We start from the raw sequence: 18,896 nt of genomic DNA, 5'->3' as shown, positions 1-18,896 counted from the left end.
CTTTTTTTGGCTGTTTGTCGTTCAGTCGGATTATGGATGGAATGTTTGATACATTGACAGCAACCTTTTGTCACTCCAAAACAGACATTCTTCAAAATATATCTATATAAAAAGATGTACAAAAAACATTCCTCAAAAGGTAACATGATGATGATAATAAGGACCCTGTTTTTCCTAATCCCAAAAGGCTTTTTTGTTTGCGAGCAAAAAAAAGTCATTGGATTTTGCCTGGTGGTCAGTCAACCCATAATGTCAAGTTATCACAAGACTTTTTGGATACTTCTTTTTTTTTTCTTCTTACAAAAGATGTAGTCCTCTATTCTTTTTTACCACTTGCTGTCTAAATTCAAGCTTGATGTCATTGCATTACATTGTAAGACCACGTGAAGATCGGATATTAAAAAAAGGTGGTGATTTTATGGGAAGCAGGCGAGAATCGTTATTGTTGCAGTAGTTTTTTTTTATTCCCATTGAAATGAGTTCCTCAGCAGGCGGCTCCGAGCTATTCTCGAGCTATGAACAAGATTTCACTTCAGTAACAGACTCTATCAAGTCCAAAATCGAACAACAACTTCCTAACCAGAAAGGAGGTAAAAAAAAAAAAAAGAGAGAAAGACTTGGGAATTAGTTTTATTAAAAGGAAAACGTAATAGAGGAAAGAAAGGCTATTATTCGTGCAGTCGAAAGAGAAATTGATGAAGCTGATGAAATTGTACATATATATATAAAAGCACACAAGAACAAGCCATAGAAAAAAACTAATTATAATATAGCTTGGACAAATGGAGATGGAAATCTTGAATATTCCTACGCCTTCACGTACACGTTTGCAAGCAAAGTTAAGACTTTATAAATCTGAAGCAGAAAAACTCAAACGAGACTTGGTAAAGCAGTTTATATATATATATAAGCACACTTATAAAGATAACTTATTTGTTTATGTGTGTGTGGGGGAATATCTGTAGAGACGAAATACGGCCATTGTACCAAAGAATTCTGACCGTGATGAATTGCTTGGCGGATTTGGGTCAGGTAATGAAGATGGACAATCTGATTTCGATGCTTCCACAATGGACCAACGTCAACGTTTATTGAGCGGAACTGAACGTTTGGGCCAGTCAAGTCGCCGCTTAGAAGATAGTCATCGTTTGGCTTTAGAGACTGAAGGTATCGGCATTAATATCTTGAGTACCTTGAAAGGACAGAGAGAAACCATGGTTAGAGCCAGAGATACCGTAAGTTTTTTTTTTTTATGCATTAGGTTCATCTATCGTGGTTACATGCTAAATATTTTTGGTTAGCTTGCCGAAGCTGATTCTCACATTGATAAAGCATCCAAGACGCTTAAGGGCATGGCACGTCGGTAAGTTTTAAAAGAGACAATGCCCATCCGACACACACTTTTGCTAAAAAACAAAGGGAATATGTAGTATGGCTACCAACAAGTTGATTACAGCTGCTATTATTATTATTTTGATTGTCTTGATCGGGTTGGTTATTTGGAGCAAACTGTTTTAATTTTTTATTTTTAATTTTCATAGTTTTGGATTCATCTGAAATAAAAAAAAAACTATATCTTTCAATCTTGAGCGTCATTGATACCATCCTCCATAATCGAAAAACTAGCTTCACTTTCTGGTAAAGAAGGCGAATCATAAATTTTACATACTCGATTCTCAGCTCTTCCTTTTCGAAGTTGTAATCTAAAATATACACGGGGGGTAGGTCACGTTTTTATATTTCTCTCTCTCTCTGTGTAATGCAGACATTTTTTTTTTACCTTGTGCAACATGAATGGGCCATAATATTGCCTCCAGCGGGTTTTTTGGGGTCGGCATTAAACATCATGGCATTGCCATCGACTGTAGCCAACATTTGATTTGTTAATACAACCGCAACTCCAAACTCATCACAAATGCGTTGTAGGTATCTCAGGAATTTAGCTAAATGCATTTGTCGCGCTGAGAGTTCGCCTCGACCTAGGTAATCTGTACGGTACAGCGAAATCACACTATCTACAATCAACAAGGCAAATCTATCATGTAAAGAAAATAGGGATTAATAATTCTCATCTATTTTATCTGCGCTCAAATCGCTTATTCAACCTGGTGGTAGACATCATGGCACAAGCTTGAACCAAAAGCTCGGTTTGATGTTCAGTGTTGTATGCACGAGCATAAGCAATGTTATCCAAGCAACCTTCTGCATCCAAACCAAATCTATCAAAATAAAAAGATGAATAAATAAAACTAAACTTTTTTTTTTTTTTAGTACCTTGCTGCGATAGAAACGATGCGACTTGGTCTAAATGTTCCTTCGGTATCGATATAGAGGCATTTACCTGCTCCTCCTCCATTGGGGACCGGAAGCTATAAATGATGCCATTGTTAGGGTTGAGGGGTCCGCCAGGGATACTTACTATTCATATACATATATATATATATTACCTGACAAGTGACAGCCAAAGTGTTACAGATTTGAGTTTTACCAGTTCGAAACTCACCAAACAGCTCAGTGATGGAACCCGTCTCTATGCCACCGCCCAGTAGCTTATCCATATCACTGGAGCCGGTAGTGATGTAGATCAAGTTATTACGACTTTCTTGTACTTCTAACGCTGTTGTGAATCCAAGACTGGCCATAGCAGTGACTAGAACATAAAAGAGAGAGGTTGTCAGATTTTTTTTTTTTTTTTTTTTTTTTTGAGACTAGTGTGTCAATAGTAGATGTTACCTTCTCTGATGATTTTCTCAACCTTTGCTTCTGATAAACCCTTGATAGATAGCAAGACCTTTTTCGGTGTGTAGGCGATGGATTCTATAGTGAAAAAACCAGCACCTTGAAGTTTCTTTATGTCGGAAGGACTAATGCCATTGTTCTATCAATGCATAGTCAATTAAAAAAAGAGAGCTTTTAGAGAGGAGAATGAGTTCTTACTTCTAATGAGGTAACAAGGCTACATGACAAAGATTCATCCTCTGTTTCTTCTTCTTCGGAAACAAAAGAATCATCTTGTACTTCAGCATTCAAGCTTTCTTCACGACTTCTTGTATTCATGTTGTAAGAGATATATATATATAAAAAAAGATAGGTGGAAGGGAATATTTTAGTTTTTTTATTTTTTTTTTTCTTCTTTTTTTGATTAAATAATTAGAATAGAAAGTATGATTAATTGAAATAAATAAAAAAAGACATATAATAGATTATGGTGATTCCTTGTTAGAGATTGGATAGATGGGGTAATGAACCGTTGTGTAATCCATAGCAGTTGTCACAAAGGTACATTTAGATAATTGATCTAGATAAATAAATAAAAAAAGCGTGTTAATATTCTTGCTATAAACGGAATTAAATCTTTTATTTTTTTTACCCATAAGACTTGGTATGGGAGTGGACTGTTTCCATTCGTTTTGTAGTGGTAATGTAGTGTCTGTGGAAGAAGTGTTGGCAAGAGGTGAGGTAGGCGTGGAAACGGAAGGTTGCATATAAGAGTGATAGACCGTCGAGGCCGAAGAGGTGGAAGAGGAAGGTGATAATGAAAGGTTCAACATGGAAGAGGCTACCACGTTGGTAGAAGAACTTTGTCGCAAGATGCGTGGCGATAATGGTGGAGAAGGAGATGATATATTTTGTTGTTGTTGCTGTTGTTGTTGCTGTTGTTGCTGTTGCTGTTGTTGTTGTTGCTGCTGTTGTTGCTGTTGTTGTTGGTAGTTTGTGAATGTTTCATGGAAGCTTTTTAAGCTACCGTTACTATTTGGTGGAGAAGCATAAGGAGTGTCTAGAAGAGGACATAAGTATAGGTTCTGTTTTTTTCAAAAAAAAAGAGAATTTTCTCACCTTTGTCTTTTGCAGAAGATATGGTGGGACCTTGTATGGAATGACGGTGCTGACGAGGAGAGGCCAGCGTGGGTTTTTGGAGATGAGGCGAAGACATTTTTCGAAAGCCAGCCGTGACACGCTTAATATCTTTAATTTCCTTTGTAAACGGAGTCTGTTGCGATAAAGGACTAGGAGTGAAAGCGGTCATTAACTTTTCAATCCTTCTCAGCCTATCTTCAATACGATCAATAGCTTCATTATCATTTTCGGAAGTAGTTGCAGTTGTATTTGTTGTAGTTGTTGTGGATGTGTTTGGCAATGTAGGTAAAGAAGAGGTTGATAAGGAAGACATGGTGGAGGCAATGACGGATCTTTTTCTACGCTCAGAATTATTAATACATTCAATGCCACTGCTTGCACAGAAATTACAAGGACTGCAACCATCACACTTTGTTTTACGTCGTCTACATGTTTCACAAGCTGATCCTGAACTTAAACGACGTGCTGTACTTGTTGTAAATACGCTGCGGGGATGATCTGAAACAACACTGTACACGCAGTCTTGAGAAGCGTCAGTACAATGTGTGCAGGGCTTTTGACCATTGCAAATTCGCTTTCGACGTTTGCAAGGCTCGCATCCTCGGATTGAGGAGCAACGTTCCACAAGCTGGTTTCGGCTTGGACTGGGATTGGATAATTTACGGTTTGCTGGAGAATTTTGAGCCATGTTTTATAGGATGTACTAGTTTTTTGTTGTTGTTGCAGGCAAATCAGTAGTAATAAAAGAAGATATAGATATGAAAAATAGAAGAGGGGAAAAAGAGAAAGAGAAAAAAAGAAAAAAGAAAAAACGGAAATAAAGATGGATAAAAGCCTAATACAAAAATAAATCTTGTACGCACTAAAAAGAAACGAATTTAGAGTGGCGCCTAATCCCAGTGAGAAAAAAAAAAGGGGGGGTCGGTCTCCAGGGCGATGTTCAGACAAGGGTGATCAAAAAAGGCTCGGGAAGAGCGGAGGAAAAAGGTGTGTCAAAACCGAACCAATCCCATCAATTCCTTGTGTTTAAAATCGGGTTTAAACTTCGGCTTTTATGTAACAGTTACTTTTTCGATTTATACACTATTTTTTATTTATCGTATCAATTCTCTACCCGTGATTGTCTGTGCGCTTCCCCTGACTTTTTACTTTCTTAAATCATCATTGCGTTTTCGGTTTCACAAGGCAAGTGATAAATGATGAATTCAATCTCTTTACGAAGTGAATCGCAAAATGTGTTTAGCGGTAAATCATTATTGTTATAACCAAATGGGTTTTCTGCCAAATAATGTTAGTTGGGGGAGATACCTCATTAATTTTTTTTTTAAAGTTTAATAATTATTACCAATCTGAGCCCCAATCGCGTCAATTCCGAACAATGTAAACGACGCCAATATGATTGTAGGTACAATCCACCATCCAAGCTGGGAGATCAATGTGAAAGGAATCGCTAAAATGTACAAGGCCAATGATTGTTTTCTATGTAAAAAGTATAAGTATGATTGCTGAAAGTATATCTATATACACGTACAAATGAACTACATAGACTGCGGGAATCGGTGTATTGACAATACGTTCCATACCCGATAAACAATCATTTAGATTGTTTAAATGGGTAATGATCACGTTAGAAAACTGTCCATCGATTTTACCAGAGGTCTTTGCTTGTGCCATGTACAAACTCATACGAAAGATGATTTCTAAAGGCAAAGACATGTCTGAATTTCCTTCGTCGGGTAAATCTTCTTCGGAAACGAATTTGATGGTATTTCTCTTCTTTTTCATGAAATTCTTCTTCTTGATGGGTTTCTTGTCATGTTCAGTAATGGTGGAGGAAGAACTATTGATTTCTCTGGGACTTTGTACAACCTCATCCAGGGTAGATGTCGATGATGGGGCAGTGGAAGGGCATTTCTGGTTTCCCAAGTCATGAATATCATCTCCACCTTGACTTGCGTCCAATAAGTGTGTGGTACTACCACCGGTGACATTTGTAACTAGTACAGCCTCATCATCCGAACTATCATCCTTGATCACAAAGAGCATATCATCTGCAGCAGCAGGGATCCAATTGGGAGGTAACAAATAATCCAAATCGTAATAATCAATACCATATTCACGTCTCAGGTAATGCTTAGTGGACACCGCAAACGCTAATAATAGCTTCATACATCTCATCTTTTCCAAATGATCATTTTGTGTACGCTCTGGAATACTACACCAAATTAATCTAGCTAGATTTCTTGTATTACTTGAAAGATCTTGCCAAAGTTGTCTTCCTTCATAGTATCTTGCATACGATGTATTAGCTCTAAATGCTAATAATAAACCAAGCACAACAGATAAAACCGGCACTAATGCATCCCAACTATGTTAGTTTTCCCCGTCACTTTCTTTTTTTCAGTGATCACCTACCGATAGAGTTACTCAGTGCCACTTGAGACCATCCCCATTGAATGTACATGACACCAATAAAATACGCATAAGTGGCAGTCAGAATAATTAATGGTAAAATTGAGGGTAAAACCTATTTTTAAAAAAAAGTTTAGTCCAACATGATATTTGTACACAACTTTCTTTTTTCACTTTACGGATCCTTTTAAACTATTTACGAACGTGTGAGTTATACGTATATTTCATATTTCTCTCCGTGTTTTCTTTTTTTTCACTTACCGAAGGTGATCAGGGTATGATTGCAGTTCTCTAATCCAACGCTTGGAGAATTGTGGTGGTCCCAAGTCATGAAGAAGGAATTTCGATCTTTTTTTTTCCAACACGGGTTTTGTCATTACAAAATAATAAAAAAAAAAAAATTGAAGAAGGAAACAAGAAGAGAGGCGTAAAAAAAAGCTAAGCCAAGAAACCCGTTTACCACGCCGGTGACGATATGTGTGCTAAAGATCAAATAAAAAAAAAACTGACATCAGTTTGCGTGTTTTTATCCAATTAGCCGAGTGCATACTGTACGACTCTTCCGCCTAATACTCTCCTGTAAATAATAAACTCAGCCGATAGGATACTTTACATCCGAAGACTCCTTGGAGAACAACACGAGAAGTCATGTTGTGTAAATTGTAACAAGAGATTTTCATCTCAATTTACAATAGTGAACAAGGTCACATCACGATGTAATCGCTGTCAAATAATAAAGAGAGAGAGAGGAAGGGGGGAAATCACGTCATGGACAAATCACTCTCCCAATTGAGCAAATACATCACCAAAACAGTCTAGCTCGAGACATTTTGCGTAGAGTGCCAGAGTGTGCTCTCTCTGTACCACCTACCTGAGGGCCTTGTGTTTTCTCTGCCGGAGTGAAAAGTCATTTACGCGCGTGCAGCGGCATTTAATTTATCTGCCGACTCCTCAATTTTTGCATTGCTAAATGACAATAGACACATTTGTTACCTTACTAGTATTTTCGCCACTACAAACATCACCATCAGTTGTCTACTTATTTATGGAATAAAGCAGTACAGCGAATCTTTGCGCGTATCTTCCATCGCCTCCAAAACAGTAAACCTAATAAGTCATCTTGGGTTTTTTATAGCATAAACATCGTGCATATTGTGAGTGATATATAGCCTATTGCAATTAAACTTGCACTCTAGAACAGTTTCTAAGCAGGAAAATGCTTATTCTTTTCATGAGTGTAGAAGGCATATGAAATCTGTTTAAGCCCCAAATTTGTAACTCAGTTCCACTATCTGGAATTTGACATTCATGCATGGTTATTACAAAAGAATATTTTTGATAGTTTGCCCTCAGTCTTATACTTTAAGTACATTATGCGTGGTTTGAGAAATTTGAATGATTTTATGTGTAGAAACGACATAAAGATATACGTTTTTTTTTTGTTTGGGGGATTGAACGACCCGTAGCAGCTTTTTTTTTAATGCCTTGTAGGACAAAATCGTGTAAGTAGTTTTAAATAAATGTCATAGTTCACAAAATTTTAGTGAAAATCAACAACGATTTTGACCATTCTGTATTTTTGACTGAAAAGTTCTTTAAAGACGTCCACTTTTTTTTTTTGATAATAACCTTCTTTGCTTATTATAAATCTTGATGTACGGATCTATAATTATTGAAATATAGGTTACTGTGCTTCCACTTTTAATTTTAAGAATACCACCCACTTTTTTGACACTTTTGTGAGGTTAAATTGCCCAAAAAAATCAGCATTTCTAGAATAAATTGTTCGCTTGTAAAAAAATAATTTGACCAAATATTAAAGTGATTACAAAGGTTCTTCATTTTAAGAATTTAGGGAATTTATCAATTGGGTGCTGGATGAAATTTTGTATGCGTTCAACAGGAACATCTATCATTGCTGTGAAGTAAAAGCTTTACAAGGAGGTAGTAGTATAAAATGTGGGGAAACGGGTACTTGAACACAGGACGCAGAAAAATAAAATAGTAGGAATATGTTTAGTATTGCTTGCAGGGGTTTTATTTCCTGCTAGAGGTGAATCCTCATTTCATCTCTCAAGGGGTATTTAATAGTCATTTAAAGTGTGGGTAATGTTATTAATTAGTTTATGTTCACTTATTGTTAACTGGTATCTGTATTCAACTTTGATTGATGAGTCATTCTCGCAAATTCATTATTTGAAATGAGATACTTGTTTTAGGGATATCCAGTAACACTGTAAATGTTTAACTCAGGATTATGCTCTATTCTTATATCGATTTTTACGATGAGTGTTATTCTTTGATGTACCTGTTGATTAGGGATCGATGGAATGACTTTTTATGAGATTTATATGGTAATAATAGTGCGATTTCAGTACACTCAGTATAGCAAAAAGTGGGAAGGGGTCGCCATCCATTTGTCAGGTAACAATTTTTATAGAAAATTACAACCACTTAAAAAACATCCTTCATCCAATTTTATTAAAAATGGATGAGGCCCATTAGGTATTTCTCAAAAAAAATCAGTTTAAGCCCTGAGTTTCAGCATTTGGTGGACAACTGCCATCGGAGCTCATCCGTTTTTCAAAAATTGGCTTAAAAAAAAGGTATTCCTTCTTCAGTCGGTTTTTGCTCTTTCAAGTCTCTTCTTACGTCTCACTCAGTGTGATATTGGGTATCAGAAAACATGATATCATTTAAAATACATCTTTGACCACACGACATAAAACCTTATTGAATTTGGGGAACAGCGGCATTCACGGTTTTTCTATAGCTGCCTCGATCAACACAGCTTCCAAAATAGTAACATCCTCAATCACTTGTTTATAAGACCATTTGATGAACAGTCTTAATCAGAGGATTTTAAACATTTACTTGTTTGAACACCTTTCTCCATTCCTTTTTTTTTATGGACATGAAAAACAAAATACATATTTTTATTAAGATTTAATACAAAAAGGTACACATTAGCCACTCTAAAAGAAGAGTGCTGCCCGAGAATGGCCACGCGGAGGCTTGTATCTATGCATTCCCTTCATCTTTTTTTATTAGGGTTAGAAAAAAAGAACCCCCCAATTCGTTTTACTCAGGCGAAAACAGATGGAAAAAGAGACCTTTTAAAATATAAATATCTTTTGGTATAAAGAGTAAAAGTAAGAACCAAATTGAAATACCCTCTTTTGTGTCATCACAGGCAAGGTGTAAATTGAACCGGTTAAGAAAGCCACTTCAGAGGAGGGGGACCGTCCCCTCCGGTTCAATACACTTTACCAGTGACACTGTCATTGTGAGACAGGCCTTTTTTTTTTACGTGAATGGAAACATAGTTTTTAAGCTTTGTTTATGCTGTAACCAATTCCCCGCTATTTTAGTTTGTTTATTTATTAAAGAGATGATGTATGCTCTAATTCTAAATAAAAGTTATTATAGAGTGGAAGTGCTAGTATTTTAGCTCATGTATTAACAAACGTAATAATAGACTCTACACAATACCCGAGTAAAAAGATATATGACTTACAAGAGGTTGGTCGTCATAACTGCACGTAAATCAAGTGGGCTGTTTTCTTTACTCTGTCAACCATATGGTATAGAATTATAAACGTCTCTCTTTCTAGATCATACACTGATACTCTCTACCTTGTGCCCAATGCAACCATTCATTTTAGCTTTCCGCATCAAAGTGACTAGCTATTTCTACTATTTTTTTTTAAAAAAATTAGGCAAAAAAAAAAAAAGTTGAACTTGCAAAAGAGATCTACTTTACTTATAACCCCATGGTAAGCTCAACAAACGAGGAACTTGTCTTAAGAAAAGTTACTTGAATCGAGTGTTTATGATGCCTTCTTTTTTTTTATATATATGTATATTAGTCTCGTTTAGAATTGATCACCCCCGAAGGTTTACGTGTTGATGGTCGTCGAGCCAATGAATTAAGAAAAATTACAGCAAAGACCTCAGTTTTCAGTCAAGCTGATGGATCTGCGTATATCGAGCAAGGTAATACCAAGTGTCTTGCTGCTGTTTATGGTCCCAGAGAGGTAATGAGGAAAAGAGATAACGTGCAACAGGTGGTGAGCATGTAAGCTAATGGGACACTTTTTTTTTGTTGTAGGTTCGTCATCGTATGCAAGCTTTAGCCGATCGTGCACTTATCAATGTCGAGTTTAATGTTGCTCCTTTCAGTTCCAGCGAACGTAAAAAAAGATCAAAGAACGACAAGTAAGGAAGACTACTGTCATTTTATAAAAAAAAAAAAGAGAGAAGGGAACTCACACTCTATCTTTTCAAAAAAATAACAGACGATCACTTGAGGTTGCAGCTTTTATTCGTCAAACGTTTGAACCTGTTATTTTGACATCTCAATTTCCCAAGACACAAATTGATATTTACCTTCAGATTTTTCAAAATGATGGAGGATTACTGCAAAGTTGTATTAATGCTGCCACCATGGCTTTAGTTGACGCTGGTATTCCCATGTTGGATTACGTGTGTGCTTGTTCTGCTGGTTGTATTGATAAAGAGCCTGTTTTGGATTTAAATAATTTGGAAGAGTCTGCAGATACACCCGAGTTGACAGTTGCGATATTACCAAGAACCGGAAAAGTCACTTTATTAGAGGTAATTTTTTTTTTTGGAAGAGGAAGCGCATGATAAAGGTTTTGGATCATTAACCTTTACACCTTTTTTTTTCTTATTGCAAAAGATGGAATCTAGACTTCACGTTGAGAAACTTGCTAGTGTTACAGAGTTAGCAACGGAAGGTTGTATGCAAATTCACAAGGTGTTGGATTCAGTTATTAGACAGAACACAGAGCATCTTATGTCAAGATTAAACGCATAAACAACAACAACAAAAAACGTCATTAAAGTTTTACAATATTATTATTATTATTTAAGTAGTGTGTTTATATAAAAGATTAAATGACATGTATGTATAAGTATGAAAAAGGGGTGAGAGAGGAGAGATTTTTTTTTTATCGGAGCTCTGTAGCAATTTCAACATAATTACTAGGAAAGACACCTTGAATAAATGAGCCATCGGATTTATCTGCCTTATAACCCATCCACCAGATATCATCACTGGAATCTACCACAATAATCGGATCAGCGTTACCGAAACCCAACTCACCATGCTCACGCGCACTGAATTCAAATTTGGCATAATACAAATGAGGATTTTCCTCGGTTGCGATGGGATATTTTGTATTATTCTGAATCGCAATCGCCATGATGGATTTAAAATCGCTCTTGTACTTGGCCTTTTTATCCTTGGGTTCCTCCGTCTTCTTTGTATTACGCGATGACATGTATTCTTCCACCATACGTTTGGAGGAAGCTCGGCCGTCCATTGCACCTGGACCCGCTGCTGTGGATTCCTTACGTGTGATCGTAGGCACGGGCATCTTATACAGTGGATTGATCTGATCCTCTTCTTCATCTTGAATAAGCATACTAAGTGCATTCAAATCTCGATTGGCAATCACGTCATCAATTGATTCTGACTTTCTTCCTACAGGTTCTGTCTCCTGTGTATGGTATTTTTTAGGCTTGTTAGATTCTTCCTCCTCTTGTGGTTTTGGATTATAATACTCTTCAAATGCATCCTCGTCTTCTTTTGCACTTCGACGTGTCACCATGGCAGTAGCGGGAGCCAAGATATTGGCAGCATGTGCGGTTTCGATGGGAGAACCCACGTTGGCTGATTTCCAACGCACGGCCGAATCCGGGCTTAGGAGCTCGTCTTGTGCACTGTGTGTAGGAAATACGGTGGTATCAATGGGTGTTAATAACGATCCTGCTTCCGAGAGTCGGAAAGCATTTTTGTGCATGACTCGGGTATTCACATCATCAGCGGCTTCTTCAATCTCAGCATCGATATGAGTTTTAGGTGCATGAGATAGGTAGTCATGGTCCGAAAGATGGGCTTGTGTATCATGAGGGAATGCATTGAGCGATGTGAGCGAAGGTTGATATTGACTTCTTCCGAATCCGCTATTGGGTCTTTCGGAAGGGACAGCTTCTACTTTCACCGTACCCATTTCTGCAGCGGGGGCAGTTGTCCAACGAGCAATATCTGGATCACTTGAAAGACCTTCGGAGGTAGTATCCGTAATTGGGTTCAATAAATTGTTGGAATGTGTAGAGGATCCTAATTGAAGTGGAGAATAAAAACTATCGTGATAGACGGATTCCCTGGATCCTGCAGGTTCGACTGTGGCTACACCCAATGCAGGGTTATTCACGTTCGTCCATCGTACGTTGGATCCCGTGGTAGGCATACCGTTGACAGATAACGAGGATTGGGCATCATGATAGTTTTCTTGAGGTAAATGGTTTTCTGATTCATGAACGGCGATGGTGGGTGTGATGACGGCTGTAGCAAGTGCTTCTTTACTGTTGGCCGTAGTCCATTTTACATTACCCGTAGCAGCATGATGAGCTCGCGTTGCTTGAGGTCCACTGATAGGATCCACTAACGATGATTCGTCCGATGCACCTACCAAAGACATGGGAGAACCTTTACCGGTCTGAGGGGAGGCGCGAAGATGGGGAGGTGGAGGTGGAGGAGTATTGTTATAAGCAATGGATCTAGATCCTTGTGACTGATTATCTTCTTTGCGTTGATGATGCGAGAGTGCTCCAGCAGCAGCCGCAGCAGTACCCCCGAGAACAGCAGCTCCCACCATACCAGCGGTTGCCATGTTGTTATAAGATGCCGACTCACCGGATGGATAATTGTTTGCGGTAGGACTGGAAGGTAAGTGTCGACTATTGGCAGTAGCAAATGCACTTGCAGCCACAGATTGAGACATGGGACTGGGTTGATTGTTTGTAAATCCTTCTGAATTTCTGAAGGGATTGTAAGGGCTTTGACGTCCTGGGACTTCTACCATTTCTCCGGTTGTGTAACCATTGTTATAAAACGAATCGGTATCACGTTGATATTCACTGATGGGTCTTGCATACGACTCAGGTCGAGGCGAAGCGGCTGTCAAAGCGGCGGCGGCGGCGGTTGCGGGGTAAGCAGAATGAAAGTTATTATGATTTGAAACGGAACGTGCGTGCGCTGTAGGAAGAGGGGGAGGAGCTCTTGCGGTGGTCATGGCAATAGCGGTATTAAAGGGAGTTAATGCTTGTTCATGAAGGTGTTCTGTACTGATAGATTTTGACATGTTGTAAAATTGTTCGGTGCCGGGTTCGAGATGGCGAGGCTTATCCATGCTGTAATGACCATGATCGTCCGTGTCAATATGTTGTTTATCCTCGTTGTCCGAAGTTTCTTTCAACATGGTTAAAAGAGATTGAGGTGTACGAGGAGGTTTTCCGTAATAACCAGAGGGACTAGATTGAGGGTTGACCTTATGATCTCTTTTACGTTTCATAAAGATGATACACATGGCACAAAATACGATCAAGAAGACAATACCCAGTGCTACAGCGATGGAGACGAGAATCACAATAGGAGTTGGCAAATATTCTTTTTTATATAGAAAGATAAAAAAGAAAATGAGTATCCTAGCTTTTTTCAAAAAAAAAAGATAGTTTTATATATATATATATAGGTACTTACTTTTGATGATGGCAGGAACATACGGTTGATCTAAAAAGAACATGCTACTTAAAGCAGATTCGCCATTGTCGTTAGAAGTCACGAGATAGGGAATCCATGTTTTGCCATCATAAAACGCCGCACTGACATTTCCTAATTCACCCAAATTGATCAACCCTGTGGCGAGCAATATATTGGTTTTGGAATCGGCGATGGGTAACATGGTTAATTTCGAAATATGACTACCGGATCCTAATTCCACCACAGGTGCTTTAAATTGTTGACCATCCCAGATACGAAGGTAAGTTGAAGAATTATCTGCTGTCCTATTATATATATATATATACATGTTAGAATTTTTTTTTGTTTCATGATGGATTGGTGTGGGGGGGTTAGGACTTACTGTCCAGAGATATAAAGATGGTTTGTCATATTGTCATATGAAATAGCACGAGAAGGACCTGGTAAATTCGCTGTATCAAATGGACCCCACGTATTTTTTTTAAAATCAAATTCTGCTATTGTTAGAGGCGAGTTGTTTAATGTCATATTTCCACTTGTAACTAGTTTTTCCTGTTAAAAAAGAAATGTTAAAAAAGGGAAGGGGAATCACAAATTTAAAGTTGAGACAATTTTTTTTTTCTTACATTGATCAATAAAAAGTCATGGACTTCACCCACAAGACCAGAGCCAAGTGTATTCCATTGAAAATTCACTGTATTCAAGGAACAAATGGAAGTACAGGCAAGTGAATCAATGGAATTAAAGTTACCACCTACAATCATTGCTTTTTCAGCAGGTATATGACGAATGATATTCACATTGGCTGGTGATCCATCGCTTGCTACAAAAAAAAAAAAATTTTAGAATATAAAAGTGGGGGAGTGAGGATTATTTTGAGTGTCATTACTTTGGACCTTTGGAAACAAGGATAAAGATCGATTGGAAATACTGAAAACCGCCAAATTATTACCCGTTGCACTTGTAAATCGACCGCCCACATAGAGCAAGTTTTCATGAACGGCCATGGTACTTATTTGACCTTGCCAATTTGCACCTTCAAATCCACTCCAGGTATGATTGAGATTGTTATAAATGGCAATATTTTGAATATTATTAGGTAAAACAAATTCACCACCAAATATTGTTGTCGAACTCGTATTTTCCGATACCATGCTGCTGCTGCTGCTGCTGCTGCTGCTGCTGCTGCTGAATAAGACGCCGGAACTAATAGAGGATTGACTATCACCAGGATAGAATGGAATAGATTGTAAGGTATCCTTGGAGGTAAAGAAAGAAATACCATCGGATTGATATCGTTGTGCACTTTTCACATTACCCACAAAATAATCCGTATCATCTGCAGTCAATGTTTTATAGACCGTGCCTGATAAATAAGGTACACTACTATCGGAGATCCATTGTGCTTTTTTTGTATCCCACCAAGCATTACCAGATGCTCTTATGGGGTACGTATCAGCAACCGATTTCACCAGCTGTGTGAAATCTCCGGAAACAAGTAAAGAATTTGATGATACACTTAATGATTTCACAGGTCCATTTACACCCTAATTTATTTTTAAAAGATGGTTTTGTTTAGAAAATCCCCTCCCCATGCATTTTTTTTTTTTTTTTTTTGGGCTTATTGGCTATTCTTACCGATTTTAAAGAGCTCCAGGCAGATTTTTGTATATTATATTGAGCAACATTTGTCAAGCTATTTGACGATGTAGTTGTTGAGTTGATCATACTATTAAAACTGCCTCCGATGTAAAGATCTAAATATACATATATTAAAAAAAAAGCAAAGTTTGAGTATATATAGGACGTTCATTTGTATGCATTTTTTTTTTTTTTTACCAGTGGAAGTAACAGCAATTGCATGAATGGCGCCATTCAAACCTCCGCCAGGCAATGCTAGAATTTTTTTTGCACTAGCATCATACTGTGCAATATTGGTATATTGTGAGCCGAGTCCATCTTTACCGGTAAATTCACCAGCTAAATATAAATCCCCATCCAAAGTCACTTCCATGGCTTGTACAATTGAATTATAAGGTACGTTATCTACAATAAGAATTCTTTTTTTTTTAATATATGGGGGGGGGGGCGTAGAAAAAAAAAAAAGACGAAAAAGGTCTTACCTGGAAGTGCACCCCAAGCAAGTGAGGTCATGGTGATATTCGTTTGTGTGGAGTTATAGACCAAGACACTGGATAAAGCATCATTGGTAGCCATTTTTACAAGTTGAACGGATAAAGCGACGAGTTCAGAAGAAGTGGTAATGGAAGCATTTTTCGCTAAAGAAAGTACGATAGAAGGATTGTAATTGTCGGAAAGATCGAAATAGCCGGTAAAGATGGATCTACTTCCGGGATACTTTTGACTCATGGTGGCGTTTTCTTTATTGGCCTTGGACAGGGCAAAGCTCAGGTCGATATCTGTACGTTCTGAACAAGCGGTTGATTTGCATGGTGGTGTGTAAACCAACACCTCGTAAATGCCTGATTCTGCAATGTTTGGATAAAAGGTGACGGAGGATGTATCCAGCGTAGATTTGATGGGATAAGATAAATAAGGTGAACCGGATGTGACAGTAGTCCAATTTCCTACGGTGGAGACTTTGGGTAATGTGACGTTGGATGTACAGATATTGGTGGGATCGGGATTGACTGCATAAGTGAATATTTCGGATTGAAATACTTGGACAGAGGATAGACCACCACCTACGCCGTACCAAGATTTGATATCAATGGCAATGCCTGTTGTCATGAAGGTATCTAGGATTCTAAAATCTTGGTAGGTGACAGAGGGATTGTTGGATAAGGTGCAATTATCGCTACATGTGACAGCAATGCCAGTAATTGGGTCCAGATAGGATAAAGAGAAAAGCTGTGTCGTATTTGCTAATGACCGAATACTAAATAATTAAATAAATAAATAAAAAAATGGTTAATATAATATATTCGGAGGAGGGGAGGGTGGGCGGGAGGAGAAGATTACAGCAACTCCTTTAATTAATTGTGTATGGGTGTGTGTGTGGGGTTTTGTTATTTTTACGAAAATTCTTTTGTTTGACGGTTTTCTACTTTTGAGTTTGCGATTCGGACAAGAGAAGGATTGACGCTGTAAGTTGAAAAAGCTGTTTGCCAAGTACCTTGCACTCCTTCATCTAATAGCCATGAAGAGGAGCTACATAAAATAGAGGAAGGATTTAACCCAGATGTTGCTGAAACACCCTACACACACAAAAAAAGAAAGTTAAGGAACCTTTTTTTTTTTTAATTAAGGTGTTTAATGAAAAAAAAAAAAGAAACTTACGGTTGCAGGTAGACTAATGGGCTGACTTGCAGGTGCATGAAGTGATTGACCATCTGTCGTGGTATCAAAACGACCGCCAAAAACAATTTGATTTTTGTTCTTTAAGATGGAATATACAGGACCATTAAGACCTTTCCAAGGTAATCCAACCCATTTTTCACCTTTCCATAATGCAACATTTCCACCAAATTGAGAGAGAGAGGTTGAATAGCTGACACTGTCGGATGTGCTGGGAGCGGTGAAGGATCCACCTACATAGACCTGATCGGTATCACAATAAATACTGTGAACAATACCGTCTAATCCCTTTGATAAAGGTTTGAGTTGATGCGTTGTTAAATCGATGGAAGCAATATTCTTGACAGATTGATCTCCCATGGTTGTGAAATTGCCACCGAATATCAAGGTGTTTTTGAAAATACAGGCATCGTAAATGGATCCATCTATACTGGATGAACCCAAAAGCTGTAAGGTATCGTTTGATAGTGAGATGACGGAGGATGTTAAAGGTGGAAGAGAAGTTAATTGTTTGGTGTCCTTATATAAGGATATGCCATTGTATGTTCCAGATATGGTAAGTTGCTCCAGAGGATCAAAATTGATATTGGGATGTGTAACGTACGATGCTAGAGTGCCATTCAGTAACGTGAATAGCAGTAATAGTAAGCTGGAATAATAGTGTCTCATACTGAGTTGTGAATTGTAATGTAATGGTGCTTTTAGATGAATGTCAATCGTAACATGAAGTTTTTTTTTTTTTTTTATAATAATAATATAAAAAATTGGGTGTTGTTTATATGTTGCACCAAATTTATTGCTAGATTACTATTTAACGTAATAAATAAAATAAAAAATTCAAGAGAGAAAGAGAAAAGGAGTGTGAAAAGAAAAAGGATAGGAAGAAAAAGAACAATGAAATAAAGCGTGGAAAGGGAGAATTGCAAGAACAAATTATATAAAAAAGAAAGAGGGAAAAGGGTTACAATTATAGAACAGAGTAAATTGGCACATGTTACCTGAGATTATGGCAACACCGCTCGATGTTACACTCAAAGTTATTGCCTATTTTTATTTAATGGTTTCTCTTCTCTGTTCATTTATATAAATAAAAGTAACTGTCTTTTTATATATATATATATATCTAAAAACACACACGTCCCCTATTAACATTCCTTCTTTCAGCGCGTGTCACTCTTATTTTCTGTTCATGCAAGGCTTTACTAAATATTCTGCCCTTTCTGATCTTAAGTACATTGTTCTAAGCTACTTTAGCACTTAATAAAAGGGGGCAATAGAACGCTAGTAAGAGTAGTATAAGCTAATGTGCACTACGCACGATCACTACTAAAATCATTGCGTAGGGCTAAAAATTTAAAAGTGTCTCCACTCCCATTGCAACCGATGTTTTTTTTCCCTGTATAAATGCCATATATGGGCAGCACGTTTCTGTGTAAAAACTTATCTCTCTACACAGAAAGAGGAGGGAGATTATTCGTCCCATAGTAGTAGTGAGCCAAACAGGTTATTTTTTTAAGATGTCTTAAAAATTAATTTTTTATAAATGGAAAAAGTAATAAAAATAAAAAGCTGGTCCTTAAAAAAAAAGTGTAGACCAATTAGGTGATAAAGCCGTTGAAATAAATGGCCTTGAGAAGTGTCATTTATAGAAATTGAATAAAACATACCTACAGAAGAAAAGCCTCTTTATGAGTTCTATTGTGTCTTTTGTTTGTTTGTTTAGAGATGTTGACAATAA

The 18,896-nt window shown here is 37.5% G+C and overlaps 5 protein-coding genes across 5 annotated transcripts; 2 read left to right on the top strand and 3 right to left on the bottom strand.

Annotated features, from left to right (window-relative positions):
- Window positions 1–439: 439 nt before the first annotated feature.
- On the top strand, window positions 440–1,583 carry EV154DRAFT_513838 (t-SNARE). Its single transcript, XM_051602068.1, has 6 exons — window positions 440–590; window positions 654–712; window positions 774–884; window positions 966–1,235; window positions 1,302–1,363; window positions 1,431–1,583. Exons 1-6 carry the CDS (start codon window positions 476–478, stop codon window positions 1,516–1,518), a joined length of 705 nt encoding a protein of 234 aa, XP_051456129.1. The 5' UTR covers window positions 440–475; the 3' UTR covers window positions 1,519–1,583.
- Window positions 1,584–3,203: 1,620 nt separating this feature from the next.
- On the bottom strand, window positions 3,204–4,546 carry EV154DRAFT_565153 (uncharacterized protein; the record flags this gene model as incomplete). The annotated part of the gene is made up of 3 exons (XM_051605884.1): window positions 3,204–3,298; window positions 3,371–3,778; window positions 3,838–4,546. 3 exons carry the CDS (start codon window positions 4,544–4,546, stop codon window positions 3,204–3,206), a joined length of 1,212 nt encoding a protein of 403 aa, XP_051456128.1.
- A 465-nt stretch (window positions 4,547–5,011) lies between these two features.
- Window positions 5,012–6,731, bottom strand: EV154DRAFT_544419 (Bestrophin, RFP-TM, chloride channel-domain-containing protein; the record flags this gene model as incomplete). Its single annotated transcript, XM_051604597.1, has 6 exons — window positions 6,532–6,731; window positions 6,450–6,462; window positions 6,274–6,385; window positions 5,390–6,212; window positions 5,204–5,337; window positions 5,012–5,136 (listed from the first exon to the last, which is right to left on the bottom strand). The coding sequence occupies exons 1-6, from the start codon at window positions 6,645–6,647 to the stop codon at window positions 5,012–5,014; spliced, it is 1,323 nt and encodes a 440-aa protein (XP_051456127.1). The 5' UTR covers window positions 6,648–6,731.
- Window positions 6,732–9,991: 3,260 nt separating this feature from the next.
- EV154DRAFT_513831 (ribosomal protein S5 domain 2-type protein) lies at window positions 9,992–11,167 on the top strand. The gene is made up of 5 exons (XM_051602067.1): window positions 9,992–10,046; window positions 10,140–10,307; window positions 10,382–10,488; window positions 10,569–10,887; window positions 10,973–11,167. Exons 1-5 carry the CDS (start codon window positions 10,044–10,046, stop codon window positions 11,108–11,110), a joined length of 735 nt encoding a protein of 244 aa, XP_051456126.1. The 5' UTR covers window positions 9,992–10,043; the 3' UTR covers window positions 11,111–11,167.
- Window positions 11,168–11,243: 76 nt separating this feature from the next.
- EV154DRAFT_423333 (cortical protein marker for cell polarity-domain-containing protein) lies at window positions 11,244–17,518 on the bottom strand (the record flags this gene model as incomplete). The annotated part of the gene is made up of 11 exons (XM_051596130.1): window positions 11,244–11,623; window positions 12,731–13,747; window positions 13,841–14,145; window positions 14,223–14,392; window positions 14,467–14,663; window positions 14,730–15,387; window positions 15,479–15,597; window positions 15,680–15,886; window positions 15,964–16,739; window positions 16,880–17,058; window positions 17,141–17,518. The coding sequence occupies 11 exons, from the start codon at window positions 17,516–17,518 to the stop codon at window positions 11,244–11,246; spliced, it is 4,386 nt and encodes a 1,461-aa protein (XP_051456125.1).
- Window positions 17,519–18,896: the final 1,378 nt, after the last annotated feature.

The sequence above is a fragment of the Mucor mucedo genome, assembly GCF_025094135.1.
Source record: "Mucor mucedo strain NRRL 3635 chromosome Unknown EV154scaffold_66, whole genome shotgun sequence".
Classification (NCBI taxonomy): Eukaryota; Fungi; Mucoromycota; class Mucoromycetes; order Mucorales; family Mucoraceae; genus Mucor; species Mucor mucedo.
The sequence above is the reverse complement of the archived record's forward strand: the minus strand, read 5'-3'. Positions and strand labels throughout refer to the sequence as shown.

Coding starts and splice junctions, on each gene's coding strand:
- EV154DRAFT_513838 (XM_051602068.1), top strand. CDS start 476: ATGAGTTCCTCAGCAGGCGGCTCCGAGCTATTCTCGAGCTATGAACAA. Junction 591..653: donor ACTTCCTAACCAGAAAGGAG/GTAAAAAAAAAA, acceptor AAAACGTAATAG/AGGAAAGAAAGGCTATTATT. Junction 1,364..1,430: donor CTTAAGGGCATGGCACGTCG/GTAAGTTTTAAA, acceptor GGGAATATGTAG/TATGGCTACCAACAAGTTGA.
- EV154DRAFT_513831 (XM_051602067.1), top strand. Junction 10,489..10,568: donor AAAAGATCAAAGAACGACAA/GTAAGGAAGACT, acceptor AAAAAATAACAG/ACGATCACTTGAGGTTGCAG. Junction 10,888..10,972: donor GAAAAGTCACTTTATTAGAG/GTAATTTTTTTT, acceptor TTATTGCAAAAG/ATGGAATCTAGACTTCACGT.